Source organism: Heteronotia binoei, chromosome 1 (assembly GCF_032191835.1).
Source record: "Heteronotia binoei isolate CCM8104 ecotype False Entrance Well chromosome 1, APGP_CSIRO_Hbin_v1, whole genome shotgun sequence".
Taxonomy (NCBI): domain Eukaryota; kingdom Metazoa; phylum Chordata; class Lepidosauria; order Squamata; family Gekkonidae; genus Heteronotia; species Heteronotia binoei.
In genome coordinates, this window is record NC_083223.1 from 283,859,553 (window position 1) to 283,878,977 (window position 19,425).

General features: G+C 53.6%; 1 protein-coding gene across 1 annotated transcript in view; it reads left to right on the top strand.

The window, feature by feature from the left end:
• Positions 1-19,425, top strand: part of MTMR11 (myotubularin related protein 11) — a 66,148-nt gene that overhangs the window by 25,208 nt on the left and 21,515 nt on the right. The window contains exons 3-12 of the mRNA XM_060257276.1: positions 454-590; positions 1,625-1,697; positions 5,159-5,301; positions 6,649-6,731; positions 6,824-6,985; positions 9,837-9,924; positions 12,383-12,471; positions 13,963-14,093; positions 17,185-17,257; positions 19,173-19,243. Coding sequence (XP_060113259.1) covers positions 454-590; positions 1,625-1,697; positions 5,159-5,301; positions 6,649-6,731; positions 6,824-6,985; positions 9,837-9,924; positions 12,383-12,471; positions 13,963-14,093; positions 17,185-17,257; positions 19,173-19,243 — 1,050 coding nt within the window. The remainder of the gene's footprint in view (positions 1-453; positions 591-1,624; positions 1,698-5,158; positions 5,302-6,648; positions 6,732-6,823; positions 6,986-9,836; positions 9,925-12,382; positions 12,472-13,962; positions 14,094-17,184; positions 17,258-19,172; positions 19,244-19,425) is intronic.

Genomic DNA, 19,425 nt, shown 5'->3' on the forward strand with positions numbered 1-19,425 from the left:
CCCCTGAGGTTGCCTCCTGGCTTTGGGATACAGAGATTTAGTGTCTCTGGACATGGAGGTTCTCCTCAGTCATCATGACTAGTAGCCGCTGATAGACCTCTAATCCCCTTTTAAAGCTGGCCCTTTGGTGTAGCTGCCAGTTTGGTGTAGTGGTGAAGTGCACGGACTCTTATCTGGGAGAACCGGGTTTGATTCCCCACTCCTCCTCTTGCAGCTGCTGGAATGGCCTTCTGTATAACTTAGAGACATGTCCTTATATTTGACTGTGCTAAGAAACGGGGGGGTTTGGGGACTGAGGTTGCCTGACCTTAGTTTCTTGCAGAGCCAGACTTTAGAGACAGCCAAGCCAGATGCTTCAGTTCTCTGCATGGAAGTTCTTTGCAGCCCTTCCTTGTCCAGTGGATCTTTCCCTGTGGGCCCAGCCCCATTCTGCCCCTTGACCTTGTTTGGCAGGCGAACACGTCCAAGAAGAGGCCGTCCACGTGAGGAAGAGCATCCCTTCCCGAGACTGTGGAGGATTCATCTCCGGCACCCTCTACTGCACCAATCTCCGAGTGGCTTTCCTACCAGATGGCTCCACAAACATGGCGGTAGGTTGTCCGGCCTTCTTGGGCCACAAGTAGCTCTCCAGTTTGGTCAGGCTGAATGAAGGGGGGGTAGGGATACCAGGTCTCTCCTGATCGGGGGGTGGGGGTGGGGGTGGGGCGGAGTAGGGTTGCCAGCTGCAGTTTGGAAAACTCCTGGAAATTTGGGGGGTGGAGCCTGGGGAGGTCAGGAATCTCCGTGGGTACAGAGTACTCTCCAAAGCAGCCGTTTTCTCTGGGGGACTGACTACTGTTGTCTGGAGATGAACTGTAATACTGGGGGATCTCTGGGTCCCACCTGGAGGCTGGCATCGCTGGGAGGGGGAGAGTGGACAGCCCGAGAGAGCCACGTAGGCTTGCCGAGTCCCCCACAGTCTCCAGCAGGGGAATTGTTTCATGTGCACGAAGCGCGAGTGATGTCATTGCGCTGGCGACATCGCACGCCAGCCGCTCTAGGCTTTGCCTCCCACAATTTGGGAGGGAAAACTCTATGGTTTTCCTGGGCACGCTAGCATTTTGGGAGGGAAAAACTCTATGGTATTGCACCATAGAGTTTTCCTTCCCAAATTGGCGGAGCGTCCGGGAAAACCACAGAGTTTCCCCAGAAACGCCTAGAGCGGCTGGTGCGCGACGTCACCGGTGCGATGACATCACTCGCGGGTGACGTCTTGTGCTGGCGATGCGGGGAGGGGACCCACCAGTGTGGGTTGGCGGGTTGGGAACCTCCTAGGGGCGGGACTCCCAGCTGGACTGGGGAGGGGGGGCGTTGGCAGTCCTAGAGCCACGCAAAGGCCACGGAACCGGGGTTGGAAGAGGAGCAGAGCGCCCCGGAGTGGGCAAGGGACAGAGAGCAATTCCCTGGGGGGAAAATGGTTGTTTTGGAAGGGGCACTCTATGGCATCACTCCCCTCCCCAAACCCCGTCCCAAAATCTCCCTGAACTGGTGGAGACCCTCAAGGCAGACTCAGGATGGAGACTGTTCTTTGCAGATAGCAATGAAAACGATAAACCGGCTAACGGTAGTTTCTCTTCTTCTCAAGGACGGCTCCTGCCCCCTGTTCATGCGCAGCGATCACGACGTGGCCCTCTCCTGCATCCGGAGGCTCGTGGCTGGTAAGGCTGGCCGCCTTCCTCTACAAGCCCCGCCGTTCCCTCTGGCAGACATGCTGCTTCCTCCAGCTCAGAGCGGCTTGCCGAGCAGAAAACCTCACCCGCTGAACTTCAGCCTGCCGTTCACTCGCTAAAAGTGCAGGAAGCCAGCAAGACAAACAAGGAACAACTTGGCCCAGGGATCCTGGAGGATTCTGTAGGCACAGAGCAGAGTTCACTGGAGGAGGGGGGAGGGAGTTGCAGATTTCTTGTAATATGCCAGGGGCTGGACTAGATGAGCTTGTGGTCCCTTCCAGCTCTTTTGTATCTGCGGGAGGCAAAGCCCAGGGCCAATGAGGCTAGGATCGTGTCAGGTTTGAGTCAGGGAGCCAGTTTGGTGTGGTGGTGAAGTGTGCGGACTCTTATTGGAGCAACTGGGTTTGATTCCCCACTCCTCCACTTGCAGCTGCTGGGATGCCCCCAGGTCATTCAGGTGTGGCAACGTGCATAAACAAGGCCAGCTGTGCAAGCAGGTGTGTTTCTCTCACTTTGCTCCTCATGGGTGAGGCCAGGATCCGGGTGGGGCTCGAAAGCGCCCCGCCCCCACCTCCAGAGCCTGGCCAAATTAATACCCCTCCGTCCCTTTCTTATATGCGCAGGGGAATGCCGGAATGCCACATCAGTACTTTGGGGTCAGGAAGGAATTTTCCTCCAGGTTAGATTGGCCCAGGGATCCTGGAGGCTTTTGCCTTCGTCTCAGAAGAGAGCAGGGGTCTCTAGGGGAGTCGAGGGGTGGGGGGAAGAGACAGCTGTGAATTTCCTGCGTTGTGCACAGGGTTGGACTAGATCAGGCTTGCTTAATGTAATGCCCGGTGTTCAAGAGCCACAAGACATGAATGCCAGATGTTTGAGAGTCGCGAGGCATGCAGGTAGATAGATGGGGGGAGGGAGAGGGAGAGGAAAAGAAAGCAACTTTAAAGCCCTTCTCCAAGCTACTGGCTGGCTTGGAGAAGTGATTTAAAGAGACAGAGGCCTTCTCCAAGCTGGCCGACGGGGCCGTGGGGGCTTCGAGAGTCACACAATATGTGTGAAAGAGCCACGTGGAGCTCCCGAGCTGCAGTTTGGCCACCCCTGGACTTGAGGACCCTTCCAGCTCTATGTTCCCCTTCCTGCAGTCGCTGGTCCCAGTTTCTGAGACACTCCTGCCATTGCGTGTACAGTAGAGAAGAGAAAGACATCAGTAGCACCTTAAAGACTGACTTTATTTATTTATTAGGACATGAACATAGGAACATATGAAGCTGCCTTCTACTGAATCAGACCCCCCCACCAGGGTCCATCAAAGTCAGTCTTGTCTACTCAGACTGGCAGTGGCTCTCCAGGGTCTCCAGCTGAGGTTTTTCATGCCTACTTGCCTGGACCCTTTTGAGTTGGAGATGCCGGGGACTGAACCTGGGACCTTCTGCTTACCAAGCATATGCTCTACCGCTGAGCCACCGTCCCTCCCTAAAGTCAGTCTTCTATACTCAGACTGGCAGCGGCTCTCCAGGGTCTGAAGCGGAGGTTTTTCATGCCTACTTGCCTGGACCAATGTTCCCTCTAGGCTGCAGAGTGTTGTGTGCAAAAATTCTACTTTGTGAGCCACTGGCATTAAAGTTGTGAGCTCCTGCATCATTTTAGTGTGCTCTGGGGTCTTCCTTCCTGGGCGAAGATAAAAATGTGTGAGCTGGAGGCTAAAACTCTGTGAGCTCGCTCACGCTCAGAGGGAATGCTGGCCTGGACCCTTTTTAGTTGGAGATGCTGGGGACTGAACCTGGGATCTCCTGCTTACCAAGCAGATGCTCTACCATTGAGCCACCATCCCTCCGTAAAGTCAGTATTGTCTACTCAGACTGGCAGCAGCTCTCCCAGGGTCTGAAACTGAGGTTTTTCATGCCTACTTGCCTGGACCCCTTTTTTAGTTGGAGATGCCGGGGGTTGAACCTGGGACCTTCTGCTTACCAAGCAGATCCTCTACCACTGAGCTACCGTCCCTCCCAAATAATACTTTAATTCTTTTTTTTTTTCTAATAACCTGGGACCTTTCTCTGGTCCCTCCCCCTGGCCTTTTACTGAAACAGACCCCCCCTCGGTCCATCACAGTCAGACTTGTCTACTTAGACTGGCAGCAGCTCCCTAGGGTTTCAGGACAGAGAAAGGTCTTTCACATCACGCACTACCTGGTCCTTTGAACTGGAGATGCCGGGGATTGAACCTGGGACCTTCTGCATGCCAAGCAGATGCTCAGCCACTGAGCCATTGGGCCCCTCCATCCCACACACATGGAAACAACCAATCAAAACAGACTATTTGGCAAGAATGTTTCATGGAATTAAGGGACCAGAAACTTGCTTTTTGTTTCTTAAATGTGAAAATGTATATTTCTAGGAGACTGCATCTTAACCTGTCAAATGAATACTGGAGAAGTCTGCAGATTTATATCCCGCCCTTCTCTCTGAATCAGAGACTCAGAGCGCTCACAATCTCCTATATCTTCTCCCTCCACAACAGACACCCTGTGAGGTGGGAGGGACTGAGAGGGCTCTCACAGCAGCTGCCCTTTCAAGGACAACCTCTGCCAGAGCTATGGCTGGACCCAAGGTCATTCCAGCAGGTGCAAGTGGAGGAGTGGGGGAATCAAACCCGGTTCTCCCAGATAAGAGTCCGCACACTTAACCCCTACACCAGACTGGCTCTCAAAAGGTACGTGGGGGTGAGAGAGCTCTCACAGCAGCTGCCCCTTTCAAGGACAACTCTGCAAGAGCTCTGGCTGACCCAAGGCCATTCCAGCAGGTGCAAGTGGAGGAGTGGGGAATCAAACCCCTGTTCTTCCAGATAAGAGCCCGCACCCTGAATCACTACACCAAACTGGCTCTCAAGCCTAAATGCCAATAAAGGCTTACAAAATCTGTGCAGGAGATGAGCTTTCATGAGTTACTGCCAACTTCTCAGATATAGTTGTATCCAAAGAAGTAAGCAGTGACTCATCAAAGCTCCCCAACCTGTCACAAATCTGGTTGGTCTTTTAAGGTGCTCTGGGACTCTTTCTCTTTTCTGCTGCTACTGAGCGACTAACGCAGCTGCCCAACCTGATCTGTCTCTGTTGCATGCACTGTTTCATGTCATTAAGGCTAGACCAGGGGTGGCCAACGGTAGTCTCTCCAGGTGTTTTTTGCCTACAACTCCCATCAGCCCCAGCCATTGGCCATGCTGGCTGGGGCTGATGGGAGTTGTAAGCAAGAAATATCTAGAGCACTACCGTTGGTCACCCCTGGACTAGAAACTTGCTTTTTGTTTCTTAAAAGTGAAAGTGGATATTCCTAGGAAGCCGGACATGGGACGGGGTGTGTGGAGGAGCAGAATGATCGCTGTCCTGCCTGTCAGCACAAGTCTGTTTCCCCAAAATTGCCTGACTCCCCTTTGTTTTCGTTTTGTTGACATCTCAGTCAACAGCTTTACAAAAGCCAAGGTGCTGACGGGGACTTCCACCCTGAAGTTCATCCCAGAGGAGCTGGTCATTTACTGCAGGGATTTCCGGGTGCTGCGATTTCGCTTCCATGAGAGCGGATTGGAGCCTCAGGCTTTCCGGGTGAGTAAGAACATGAAAGAAGCCATGTTGGATCAGGCCAGTGGCCCCTCCAGTCCAGCACTCCATCTCACACAGTGGCCAACCCCACCCCACAGGTGCCATCAGGAGGTCCACCAGTGAGGCCAGAAGCCCCTCCCACTGTGCACCCCGCCAAGGACCAAGAAGACAGAGTATCACTGCCCCCAACAGAGGGAACATAAGAACATAAGAGAAGCCATGTTGGATCAGGCCAATGGGCCATCCAGTCCAACATTCTGTGTCACACGGTGGCCAAAACCCATGTGCCATCAGGAGGTCCACCAGTGGGGCCAGAAGCCCTCCCACTGTGCACCCCGCCAAGGACCAAGAAGACAGAGCATCCCTGCCCCCAACAGAGAGAACATAAAAATATAAGAGAAGCCATGTTGGATCAGGCTAATGGCCCATCCAGTCCCAACATTCTGTATCACACAATATCCAAAAAGACCAGATGCCATCGGAGGTACACTTGTGGGGTCAGGACACTAGAAGCCCTTCCACTTTGCCCCCCCCCCCCCCCCCCCACAAAGCACCAAGAATACAGAGCATCACTGCCCCAGACAGAAGAACATAGGAGAAGCCATGTTGGATCAGGCCAATGACCCATTGAGTCCAACACTCTGTGTCACACAGTGGTCAAAAAAACCCAGTGCCATCAGGAGGTCCATCAGTGGGGCCAGGACACCAGAAACCCTCCCACTGTTGCACCCCCCCGCCCACCAAGCACCAAGAATACAGAGCATCACTGCCCCAGACAGAGAGTTCCATCTATACCCTGTGGCTAATAGCCACTGATGGACCTCCTGCTCCAGATGTTGATCCAATCTCCTCTTGCAGCTGTCTATGCTTGTAGCTGCCACCACCTCCTGTGGCAGTGAATTCCACATGTTAATCACCCTTTGAGTGAAGAAGAACTTCCTTTTATCAGTTCTAACCCCGACTGCTAAGCAATTTCATTGAATGTCCACGAGTTCTCGTATTGTAAGAAAGGGAGAAAAGTCCTTCTTTCTCTTCCTTCACTCTTGCAGAGTCAGGAATTCAGAACGTCGGAAGAGAATTCAGTGGAACAGGCAGTGGTGTGTTAGGCTAAGACAGGGACCCTCGGCATTTTTGAGGCCTGCGCTGCCTCTGCAGACACCTTTGGGACTGTGCCAATGAATGTTGGGTGGAGACACAAAAAGGCCATGAAAAAGAGGCGGTCAGCTGCAAAATCTCAGGGAGTGAGGTCGTGGATGGAAATGCAGTTGTGGTAGAAAGCAGGAGAGGCCGTGGCGTCCCCCCAGAACAGGGACCAAGCGGCCTGTCTAAAAGCAAAGCCTTGCTTTCCAGGTGACCATGGCCATCGCGCAGGCCCAGGAGAGCAGCAACAGCAGAGGCCATGGACTTGAACCTGCAGTTCTGAGGAATTTTGGGTGAGCCAACGCAGAGGGCGGGCCGAGGGGGATCGTGGGACTGGGCACCTGCTCCCCCAGTCCTCCGGGTGGAGGCCCGTTAATTGCTCCAGTCTTTCCAGGGAACAGCCAGTCGAAGAAGGAACAGGAGGGGACTTCCCCACCCTACTTTTCGAGAGCCCCCAGGACTGGGAGAAGGAGCTGAAGCGTCTCGGGGCAGCTGGCTGGCGGGTCAGTCCGGTCAACGAGCGCTTTGACATGTCCAACCAGGTAGGGTTGCCAGGTCCAATTCAAGAAATATCTGGGGACTTTGGGGGGTGGAGCCAGGAGACTTTGGGGCGGAGCCAGGAAACTTTGGGGCGGAGCCAGGAAACTTTGGGGGATGGAGCCAGGAGACTTTGGGGGCGGAGCCAGGAGACTTTGGGGGCGGAGCCAGGAGACTTTCGGGTGGAGCCAGGAGACTTTGGGGCGGAGCCAGGAGACTTTGGGGGGTGGAGCCAGGAGACTGGGGGTGGAGCCAAGATTTATTATTTATTTATTTATTTATTTCATTTATATCCCGCCCTCCCCCACCTTGGCTGGCTCAGGGCGGCTAACAACATTCCATAAAAACATACAGTAGTAAATAAAACCTTAGATTTACAATATAAAACATTAAGACATTAAATTAAAACCAATCCAATAAATACAGTTATACTGCGGTATAGATCTTTGGACCGCATTGGCGGATCCTTGATTACCGATTTTCTTAGCAGTCCGAATGTGCTAATTTAAAAAGGGCGGTCTTGCAGGCCCCGCGGAACTGTTCGAGGTTCCGCAGGGCCCGCACCTCCTCGGGGAGTCGGTTCCATAGGGTAGGGGCCGCGATCGAAAAGGCCCGTGCTCTGGTACTCTGATATTTAATTTCCTTCGGCCCAGGGATAGTCATTAGGTTTTTCCCCGTTGACCTCAGTGCAAGAGACTTTGGGGGGGGGGGGGAGCCAGGAGACTTTGGGGTGGAGCCAGGAGACTTTGGGGGTGGAGCCAGGAGCAAGATTGTGACAGGCATAATTGAACTCCCAAGGGAGTTCTGGCTATCACATTAAAAGGGACCGCACACCTTTCAAATGCCTTCCCTCCACTGGAAATAATGAAGGAGAGGGGCACCTTCTTTGGGGGCTCATAGAATTGGACCCCCTGGTCCAAACTTTTTGAAACCTGGAGGGGATTTTGGGGAGAGGCACTGAATGCTATGCTGCAAATTTGGTGCCTCTACTTCAAAAAACAGCCCCCCACAGAGCCCCAGATACCCACAAACCAAGTCTCCTTTATACCCTATAGCAATCGGTCTCCCTAGGGAATAATGGAGTGCCCAGCAGACATTTCCCTCCCCCTGGTTTTCTGATGACCCTGAAGCAAGGGGAGGGTCTCCAATCCGGGGGATCCCCTGCCCCCACCTGGGGATTGGCAACCCTAGCACGAGGTAGAAGAAGGCCGGGCCCGCTGCTCGGCTTCTGGGAGAGAGAGAGCGGGACGAGCTTGGGGAGTGGCGGAGGGGGCACCTCTCTGCTTCTGAAGCTCTTCCCCAGTTGGGGAGGGGCAAGGACTGAGGTGAAGTGAGGCTGGGGGTGGGGGAGGGGAGGAGACCAGGCCTGTGAATTCTGGGTTGGGAAGGACCTTAGCTGCTTGCAAGGCCCTCGAGTCTCCCCTCTAAAGCAACCATTTTCTCCAGGGGAGCTGATCTCTGCAGTCTGGAGGCCAGTTCTAATTCTGGCATATCTCCAGGCCCTCCCTGCAGAGATCAGCTAGAAAATGGTTGCTTATAACGATTCGTGGTTGTGTGTTTATTCACCTCCCTTGTAGTTGGCAACCCTAGATCAGGGGTCCCCACGGGCCATGGACCAGTACCGGTCCATGACCTGTTAGCAACCGAGCCGTGAGTTGTATAATTATTTCATTATATATTATAATGTAGTAGTGGTAATAATAATAATAACAACAGCAACACGCTGGATTTATATCCTGCCCTCCACGCCAAATCTCAGAGTGGTTCACAATCTCCTTTCCCTTCCTCCCCCACAACAGACACCCTGTGAGGTAGATGAAGATATTGGATTTATATCCCGCCCTCCACTCCGAAGAGTCTCAGGGCAGCTCACAATCTCCTTTCCCTTCCTCCCCCACAACAGACACCCTGTGAGGTAGATGAAGATATTGGATTTATATCCCGCCCTCCACTCCGAAGAGTCTCAGAGCGGCTCACAATCTCTTTTCCCTCCCCCCCACAACAGACACCCTGTGAGGTAGATGAAGATATTGGATTTATATCCCGCCCTCCACTCCGAAGAGTCTCAGAGCGGCTCACAATCTCTTTTCCCTCCCCCCCACAACAGACACCCTGTGAGGTAGATGAAGATATTGGATTTATATCCTGCCCTCCACTCCGAAGAGTCTCAGAGCGGCTCACAATCTCCTTTCCCTTCCTCCCCCACAACAGAAACCCTGTGAGGTAGGTGGGGCTGAGAGGGCTCTCCCAGCAGCTGCCCTTTCAAGGACAACTCCTGCCAGAGCTATGGCTGACCCAAGGCCATTCCAGCAGCTGCAAGTGGAGGAGTGGGGAATCAAACCCGGTTCTCCCCGATAAGAGAGTTCTGGCTGACCCAAGGCCATTCCAGCAGGTGCAAGCGGAGGAGTGGGGAATCAAACCCGGTTCTCCCCGATAAGAGAGCTCTGGCTGACCCAAGGCCATTCCAGCAGGTGCAAGTGGAGGAGTGGGGAATCAAACCCGGTTCTCCCCGATAAGAGAGCTCTGGCTGACCCAAGGCCATTCCAGCAGGTGCAAGCGAAGGAGTGGGGAATCAAACCCGGTTCTTCCACTTAACTACCATACCAAAATAAAGTGCAAAATTGTATAATCCCAAAACCATCACCGCTGCCCCCCACCCCACTAATCCGTGGAAAAATTGTCTTCCACAAAACTGGTCCCCGATGCCAAAAAGGTCAGGGACCGCTGCCCTAGATGGCACTATGTGGGCCTATCACAGGGAGGACGCAGCAAGAAGGGGCCAGGGGGAAGAAAGCCTTCTTCTGGAAGAGGTGTGCCCGTGTGTCTCTTTTGCCAAAGGCTCCCTTGCTTTCTCCCTGAAGCCTTCCTAAGTACCTGTGGGTGCCCAGCGGGTTCCTAGACAACGAGCTGAAGAGGGCCTTTGTGCATTTCAATGGACGGCGCATCCCGGTGAGAGCTGCATTTTTGTTACCTTTGCCAGGGTGAGATCTGGTTGGAAGCGAGGCTTGCAGAGTCCGATCGTGTGCATGCCGGACAGGATCCTGGAGGTCATCTAGTCCAACCCCCTGTGCAGTGCAGCAATATGTAATTTCAGACACACACCCCTCCCCAGCCTCTGCTTCAAGATCCCCAGGAGAGCCCACCAACTCCCCAGGCCCCTGAGTAACCCAGAGGAGAAGAGGAAAATGTTGGATTTATATCCCACCCTACACTCTGAATCTCAGAGTGGCGTACAATCTCCTTTATCTTCTTTCCCCACAACAGACACCCTGTGAGGTGGGTGGGGCTGAGAGAGCTCTCCCAGAAGCTGCTCTTTCAAGGACAGCTCTGTGAGAGCTCTGGCTGACCCAAGGCCATTCCAGCAGGTGCAAGTGGAGGAGTGAGGAATCAAACCTGGTTCTCCCAGATAGGAGAGCTCTGGCTAACCCAAGGCCATTCCAGCAGCTGCAAGTGAAGGAGTGGGGAATCAAACCCGGTTCTCCCAGATAAGAGAGCTCTGGCTGACCCAAGGTCATTCCAGCAGGTGCAAGTGGAGGAGTGGGGAATCAAACGCGGTTCTTCCAGATAAGAGAGCTCTGGCTGACGTAAGACCATTCCAGCAGGTGCAAGTGGAGGAGTGGGGAATCAAACCTGGTTCTCCCAGATAAGAGAGCTCTGGCTAACCCAAGGCCTTTCCAGCAGGTGCAAGTGGAGGAGTGGGGAATCAAACCCGGTTCTCCTAGATAAGAGAGCACTGGATGACCCAAGGCCATTCCAGCAGGTGGAGGAGTGGGGAATCAAATCCGGTTCTCCCAGATAAGAGAGCTCTGGCTGACCCAAGGCCATTCCAGCTGGTGCAAGTGGAGGAGTGGGGAATCTAACCCGGTTCTCCCAGATAAGAGAGCTCTGGCTGACCCAAGGCCATTTCAGCAGCTGCAAGGGGAGGAGTGGGGAATCCAACGCGGTTCTCCCAGATAAGAGAGCTGTGGCTGACCCAAGGCCATTCCAGCAGCTGCAAGTGGAGGAGTGGGGAATCAAACCCGGTTCTCCCAGATAAGAGAGCTCTGGCTGACCCAAGGCCATTCCAGCAGGTGCAAGCGGAGGAGGGGGGAATCAAGCCCGGTTCTCCCGGATAAGAGAGCTCTGGCTGACCCAAGGCCATTCCAGCAGCTGCAAGTGGAGGAGTGGGGAATCAAACCTGGTTCTCCCAGATAAGAGAGCTCTGGCTGACCCAAGGCCATTCCAGCAGGTGCAAGTGGAGGAGTGGGGAATCGAACCTGGTTCTCCCAGATAAGAGAGCTCTGGCTGACCCAAGGCCATTCCAGCAGCTGCAAGTGGAGGAGTGGGGAATCAAGCCCGGTTCTCCCAGATAAGAGTCCACACACTTAACCACTACACCAAACTGGCTCTGGCTCAGTGGCGGAGGGGCCATGGCTCAGCGGCCGAGCTTCTGCCTCATGTGCAGAGGCTCCCAGGTTTAGTCCCTGCCATCTCCTGTTATAAACGATCAGGCTGTAGATGATGTGAAAGATCTCCGCCTGACCCCCTGGAAGTCTGAGTAGAAGACTTACTTGAATGGACTAGGGGCTGACTCAGTAGAAGGCAGTTCAGGCTGTCTGTTCCTGTCTGTTTGCACCCTGCTCCCACAAAACCCCCAGATTTCCTCCAGTGAAACCTTCCTCCCCACAGATGGGGTCCTTCAGAGGTATCCGTGGCAATCAGAAAGGGGGGAAAACAAAGGGAGCTTTCAGGATACTGGGGCTGCATAAAGAATGCAAAGAGGGTGATGGAGGAGAGTTGACATGCAGTCAGAAGGCAACCTCAGGGGAAAGCCTTGGCCTCTACACTCTGTTACTGGCCCTCCAGAGGAACTAGTTGGCCCCTGTGTGAGACAGGAGGCTGGACTGGATGGACCCTCCCTGGTCTGACCCAGAAGGGCTCTTCTGATGCTCTTCTCAGAGGAAGACCTCGGCCTCTCTGCCCTGTTGCTGGCCCTCCAGAGGAACTGGCTGGCCACTGTGTGAGACAGGAGGCTGGACTAGATGGACCCTCCTTGGTCTGATGCAGCAGGGCTCTTCTGATGTTTTTCTCAGAGGAAGGCCTCGGCCTCTCTGTCCTGTTGTTGAACCTCCAGAGGAACTGGCTGGCCACTGTGTGAGGCAGGAGGCTGGACTAGATGGACCCTCCCTGGTCTGATGCAGCAGGGCTCTTCTGATGTTTTTCTCAGAGGAAGGCCTCGGCCTCTCTGTCCTGTTATTGAACCTCCAGAGGAACTGGCTGGCCACTGTGTGAGGCAGGAGGCTGGACTAGATGGACTGGTCTGACCCAGCAGGGCTCTTCTGATATTCTTCCATGGATCTGTGGGTAACATCTGCAAAATCTGCCCCATGGAATTCAAGTTCTTCCCCTGTCTTCCTTGTCTGCCCAGAGGCTGAGCTGGCACCATCCTGGGGGCAGCGATCTTCTTCGAGCTGCCAGTTTCCACACTGATTCAGACCCAGAGAAGGAAGACTTGAGGTATGAGGCTGGAGAGGGGGCTGTGTTTGGCTGGAGCTGTGGGTCATGGAGGGAAATTGGTTGGGGAAAGCCAACCAATTTTTGGTAGTGGGCTGTTGCCAGGACCACTCGAAGGCCTCTTCTAAATTCAGACCCGGTGCACAACACAGAGAGGCTGCTGGTCCCTGCTCAATGGGGCTTCCAGGCTGAGAGGAAGTGCGCAGTGGGACAGAGCGGGGAGAACTGGGGGTTCCCTGGGGGTTGTGCAAGAGAGTCGAGGAACGTGAGTGTGAGGAGGGGCCGCGGGGATGGAGCAAAGAGCATCTTGTTCATGACTGTGGCTCACAAGGGGTATACCTCCTTGTGCATGCATTTAGGGTTGCCAACCTCCAGGTGGGCACTGGAGAACTCCTGGTATTACAGCTGATCTCCAGAATACAGAGATCTGTTCCCCTGGGGGAATGGCTTCACCCCCCAGATCACCAGATGTTTCCCAATCTAGAGTTGGCAGCTGTGGGCCTTTAATGGGCCGGATGAACGGATGGGAAGTCTCCTTTAACAAAGCCAGCTTCCTCCCACCCTCCCCCCTCTCTCCCTCCCCCCTCCCTCCCCTACCTCCTTTCTCCATCTCTCCCTCCCTTCCCCTTCCTCCCCTCCCTACCCACTTCGTCCGTCCCTCCCTTCTTCCCTTCCTCCCCTCCCTTCCTCCCCTCCCTCCCTCCTCCCCTCCCTTCCCTCCCCTCCCTCCTCCCCTCCCTCCCTTCCTTCCCTCCCCTCCCTTCTTCCCTCCCTCCTCCCCTCCCTCCCCTTCCTTCCTTCCTTCCTTCCTTCCTTCCTTCCTTCCTTCCTTCCTTCCTTCCTTCCTTCCTTCCTTCCTTCCTTCCTTCCTTCCTTCCTTCCTTCCTTCCTTCCTTCCTTCCTTCCTTCCTTCCTTCCTTCCTTCCTTCCTTCCTCCCTCCCTCCCTCCCTCTCTCCCTCCCTCCCTCCCCCCCCTCTTTCCTTCCTTCCTTCCTTTTGTGAGGCTAATACTTCTATTTAGCCCCCCTGGTTTTGTAATTTGTGAATGGACAGTAATAACAGGGTTCCCTCCCAATTCATTGGATCAACCATAATCCTGGGGAAGGAAGTGACTATTAAGCTAAAAAGGGCTGCAGTCCTTCTAATGTGATGGCCAGAACTCCCTTTGGAGTCAAGTTATGCTTGTCACAACCTTGCTTCTAGCTCCACCCCCAAAGTCTTCTGGCTCCGCCCCCAGAGTCTCCTGGCTCCACCCCCAAAAGTCCCCAGATATTTCTTGAATTGGACCTGACAACCTTAGCCTCAGCAGAGTCCACCCTCCAAAGCTGCCATTTTCCCTGGGGGAAGGGAACTGATCTTGTCTGGAGATGAGCTGTAATTCCAGGGATTCCCCAGGTCCCACCTGGAGGCTGGCACCCCTAGCAGACTCCTGTTCACTGAGCTGCCCACTCTGCTTCTCTGACATGGGCCGTGGCTCCTTCCTCCTCTCCCCAGGTGCGTGGAAAACCTGCTGCTTGCGGGACACTCCCAGTGCGTGGTCGTGGAGACGGGAGCTGACCTGCCCAGCCTGGCGGAGATCCAGCAGGCCCACTTCAGACTGTGGGGCCTCAGCCTCTGCCTTGCGGGTGAGAAATCCATGGCCTGCCTTCTCTGGGGTGTCTTGGGTGGGAGCAGGAGAAGGGAGGGGGACGCTGGGGTGATAGTAGTGCAGTGGTGAAGTGCCCGGACTCTTATCTGGGAGAACTGGGTTTGATTCCTCCCCACTCCTCCTCCACATGCAGCTGCTGGGTGACCTTGGGTCAGTCACAGTTCTCAAAAGAGCTGTTCTCTCAAGAGCAGTTTCTCTCAGAGCTCTCTCAGCCTCGCCTACCTCAAAGGGCGTCTGCTGTGTGGAGTCAATGGGAAGGAGATTGGAAGCTGCTCTGAGACGCCAAGTGAAGGGCGGGGTAGAAATCCTCTTCTTCTTCTTCCTGCCCTCCCAGGCCCTGCCCTCCTCAGTCCCCGTCCCCAAATCTCCAAATATTTCCCAACCTGGAAGTGGCCTCTCTAAGGCCTGCAACCTCATAAGAACAGAAGAGAAGCCATGTTAGATCAGGCCAATGGCCCCTCCAGTCCAACACTCTGTGTCACATAAGAACATAAGAGAAGCCCTGTTGGATCAGGCCAGTGGCCCATCCAGTCCAACACTCTGTGTCACATAAGAACATAAGAGAAGCCCTGTTGGATCAGGCCAGTGGCCCATCCAGTCCAACACTCTGTGTCACATAAGAACATAAGAGAAGCCATGTTGGATCAGGCTAATAGCCCCTCCAGTTCAGCACTCTGTGTCACATAAGAACATAAGAGAAGCCATGGTAGATCAGGCCAATGGCCCATCCAGTCCAACACTCTGTGTCACATAAGAACATAAGAGAAGCCATGTTGGATCAGGCCAGTGGCCCATCTGACTTCAATACCGGGAAAGTTGGTAGAAAGCATTATCAAGGACAGAATGAGTAGGCACACTGATGGACATGGGTTATTGAGGAAGACTCAGCATGGGTTCTGTAAGGGAAGATCTTGCCTCACTAACCTGTTGCAATTCTTTGAGGGGGTGAACAAACATGTGGACAAAGGAGACCCGATAGATGTTGTTTACCTTGACTTCCAGAAAGCTTTTGATAAAGTTCCTCATCAAAGGCTCCTTAGAAAGCTTGAGAGTCATGGAGTAAAAGGACAGCTCCTTTTGTGGATCAAAAACTGGCTGAGTAATAGGAAGCAGAGAATGAGTATAAATGGGCAGTCTTCGCAGTGGAGGACGGTAAGCAGTGGGGTGCCGCAGGGCTCGGTACTGGGTCCCATGCTCTTTAACTTGTTCATAAATGATTTAGAGTTGGGAGTGAGCAGTGAAGTGGCCAAGTTTGCAGATGACACTAAATTGTTCAGGCTGGTGAGAACCAGAGAGGATTGTGAGGCACTCCAAAGGGATCTGTTGAGGCTGGGTGAGTGGGCGTCAGCGTGGCAGATGCGGTTCAATGTGGCCAAGTGCAAAGTAATGCACATTGGGGCCAAGAATCCCAGCTACAAATACAAGTTGATGGCAGAGACTGACAGAGAGAGAGATCTTGGGGTCATGGCAGATGAATCACTAAAAATGTCAAGACAGTGTGTGATTGCAGTAAAAAAGGCCAACGCCATGCTGGGAATTATTAGGAAGGGAATTGATAACAAATCAGCCAGTATCATAATGCCCCTGTATAAATTGATGGTGCGGTCTCATTTGGAGTACTGTGTGCAGTTCTGGTTGCCGCACCTCAAAAACGATATTATAGCATTGGAGAAAGTCCAGAAAAGGGCAACTAGAACTTTCCTTGTGAAGAAAGGTTAAAACGCTTGGGACTCTTTAGCTTGGAGAAACGTCGACTGTGGGGTGACATGATAGAGGTTTACAAGATAATGCATGGGATGGAGAAAGTAGAGAAAGAAGAACTTTTCTCCCTTTCTCACAATACAAGAACTCGTGGGCATTTAATGAAATTGCTGAGCAGTCGGATTAGAACGGGTAAAAGGAGGTACTTCTTCACCCAAAGGGTGATTAACATGTGGAATTCACTGCCACAGGAGGTGGTGGCAGCTACAAGCATAGCCAGCTTCAAGAGGGGATTGGATAAAAATATGGAGCAGAGGTCCATCAGTGGCTATTAGCCACAGCGTGTGTATATATATGTATATATATAATTTTTTTTTTCCCTGGGAACTCCCCTTAGCAAGACTATCAGCTCAACTGCTCCTCCAGAGCCACGTCTTGTATTGAGCCACATGGGGGGGAGACAGTATAGAGAAAAATCCTGTCATGTCTGCAAGGTAGGATCACCAAGTCCCTTGCATCCTCTGGCGGGGGCTTTCATGCGCGACACAATGACATCACCCGGAAGTGATGTCATCGTGCTGGCAACATCGCACATGGCCACTCTAGGAGTTTCCGAGAAAACTCTATGGTTTTCCCCAGATACTCTAGCATTTTGGGAGGTTAAAACTCTATGGTACAATAGGTACCATAGAGTTTTGCCCTCCCAAATTGCTAGAGCGTCTGGGGAAAGCATAGAGTTTCCACGGAAACGCCTACAGTGGTTGTGCGTGACGTTGTCGGTGCGATGATGTCACCTGCAAGTGACGTCATTGCACCAGCGACATCAGGGGAGGTTCCCTCCGCCAGCCCAATGTGGGACGGTGGGTTGGGAACCTCCATGTTGGGAGAACCCCTGCCCAGAGCGGGGAATTGGCAACCCTACTGCGAGCTGGACATACGAGAAGTTTTACAGGGTCTGTAGGGCAGGCCAGCTCCACCCAGTGCGCTAAAACTCCTGGCGGAAGGTCACAGTGTGCTTCCGAGGACCAGCTTGGGAATTCCCTGGAGATTTGGGGGATGGGGCCTGAGGAAGGTGGCATTTGGAGAGCAGGGGGGGCGGGGGAGGGACGTTGCTCGGGTCCCATGCCAGAAAGTCCAAGTTCCAAAGTGGGCAGGGGAGCTGATCCCTGTCACCTGGAGATTAGTTGTAGTCCCAGATCTCCCGCCAACTCCTGGAGGTTGGCAACCCTAACATTGCCTTCTGATCTCAGCCCCCCAGCGCCGAAGGACTGAGGGGAGCCTCACTTCCCCCACAGTTGCTTAGAAAGGGCTCGGTGCCGTTTCACAACCGAGGTCGCCTCGCTGGATTTCCTTGGCTCTCTTTTCAGACGCGTTTGTGGCTCCGATGGACGAGAAGTGGCTCTCGGGCCTGGAAGGCACACGGTGGCTGGACTATGTGAGGTGAGAGGAGCCCCTTGCCCCCACCTGCAGATGACCAGTGGAGACTGAGTGGGGTGTGGCTGAGCTGCCTCTTCAGTCCGGGCCAGCTCCAGGGAGCGGGGAGGAGTGATGGGCATTTGCCAAGGCCTCCGTGCCCACCTACCCGGCCTCCCTCGTTTCGTGCAGGGGGCATTTCAAGGTGACCATAGGCATGTTCTGTTGAAATATTTGGGCGATGAGAACAAAATTATTGGTTCCTCCTGGCCATTTTGATATAGTGGTTAAGTGCGAGGACTCTTATCTGGGAGAACCGGGTTTGATTCCCCACTCCTACACTTGCAGCTGCTGGAATGGCCTTGGGTCAGCCCGAGCTCTCGTAGGACTTGTCCTTGAAAGGGCAGCTTCTGGGTGAGCTCTCTCAGTCCTACCTACCTCACAGGGTATCTGTTTGTGGGCGGGGGGAGAAGATTGTAGGCCCCTCTGAGTCTCTGTCCTTGAAATGGCAGCTTCTGGGAGAGCTCTCTCAGCCCCACCCACCTCACAGGGTGTCTGTTATGGGGTAGGAAGGGAAAGGAGATTGGAGGCCGCACTGAGACTCTGTCCTTGAAAGGGCAGCTTCTGTCAGAGCTCTCTCAGCCCCACCCACCTCACAGGGTGTCTGTTGTGGGGTAGGAAGGGAAAGGAGATTGTAGGCCGCACTGAGACGCTGTCGTAGAAAGGGCAGCTTCTGGGAGAGCTCTCTCAGCCCCACCCACCTCACAGGGTGTCTGTTGTGGGGGAGGAAGAGAAAGGAGATTGTCGGCCGCTCTGAACCTCTGTCCTTGAAAGGGCAGCTTCTGGGAGAGCTCTCTCAGCCCCACCCACCTCACAGGGTGTCTGTTGTGGGGGAGGAAGGGAAAGGAGATTGGAGGCCGCACTGAGACTCTGTCCTTGAAAGGGCAGCTTCTGTCAGAGCTCTCTCAGCCCCACCCACCTCACAGAGTGTCTGTTGTGGGGGAGGAAGATAAAGGAGCTGGTGAGCCGCTCTGAGACTCTGAGATTTGAAGTGGAGGGATATAAATCCAATATCATCATCATTTGAGACTTTTTTCCTTGTTCCTTTTTTTCAATATTAGAAGTGAAAGGGACCACCAGGGTCATCCAGTCCAACCCCCTGCCGATTCTGGAACTACGGCTATGATATTCCCTAGAAGGGGTTAGTCAATCAGTACTTCAAAGAAAACTCACTGGCCGTCTTCAGGCAGCAGCTGGACAAATACTTGTCAGGGATGCTCTAGACCAGGAGTTCTCAACCCCCCGGCTGTGGACCAGTACCGGTCTGTGGCCTGTTAGCAACCGAGCCTTGAGTTGTATAATTATTTCATTATATATTACAATGTAGGAATAATAATAAGACGGCAACATTGGATTTCTATCCCTCCCACCACTCTGAATCTCAGAGCGGCTCACAACCTCCTTTACCTTCCCCCCCTCCCACAAGAGACACCCTGTGGGGCTGAGAGAGTTCTGACAGAAGCTGCCCTTTCAAGGACAACCTCGGCCAGAGCTCTGGCTGACCCAAGCCCATTCCAGCAGCTGCAAGTGGAGGAGGGGGGAATCAAACCCGGTTCTCCCAGATAAGAGTCCACCCGCTTAACCACCACACCAAACTAATATCGTTCTGAAACCATCGCTCCTCCCCAGTTGTTTTCCACAAAACCTGTCCCTGGTGCCAAAAAGGTTGGGGACCGCTGCTCAGACTGGACAAGATGGTCTCTATGGCTGCTCCCAACTCTGTGATTCTGCACCTCACTGTCAGAAAGTTCTTCCTCAAATTTAGACAAAATCTCATTTGCTGTAACTTATACCCATTAGTTTGTCTGTAAAGCCTGACCCCAGTGCCCAATTTATCTTTCACATGGTTCTGGTGTGCATTTTGCTTCCGTTTCCCTTGCAGGTCATGTCTGAAGAAGGCTGGCGACGTGGCTGTCCTGCTGGCGGAGAAGAGCCGGTCCATCATTCTGCAAGGTAGAGCGGCTCCTTTGCCCTGTGTTTCTGCTTCAGGATCTGGGGGACCCAGGTTCGAATCCTGACTCTGCCGCAGAGGCTGGCTGGGTGACCTTGCACGCCCTTGCAGCCATGGCTACCCCACAGGGCTGTTGTGAGCATAAAACAGGGGACAAAAGAATGGTCTAAGTCCTCTTGGGATG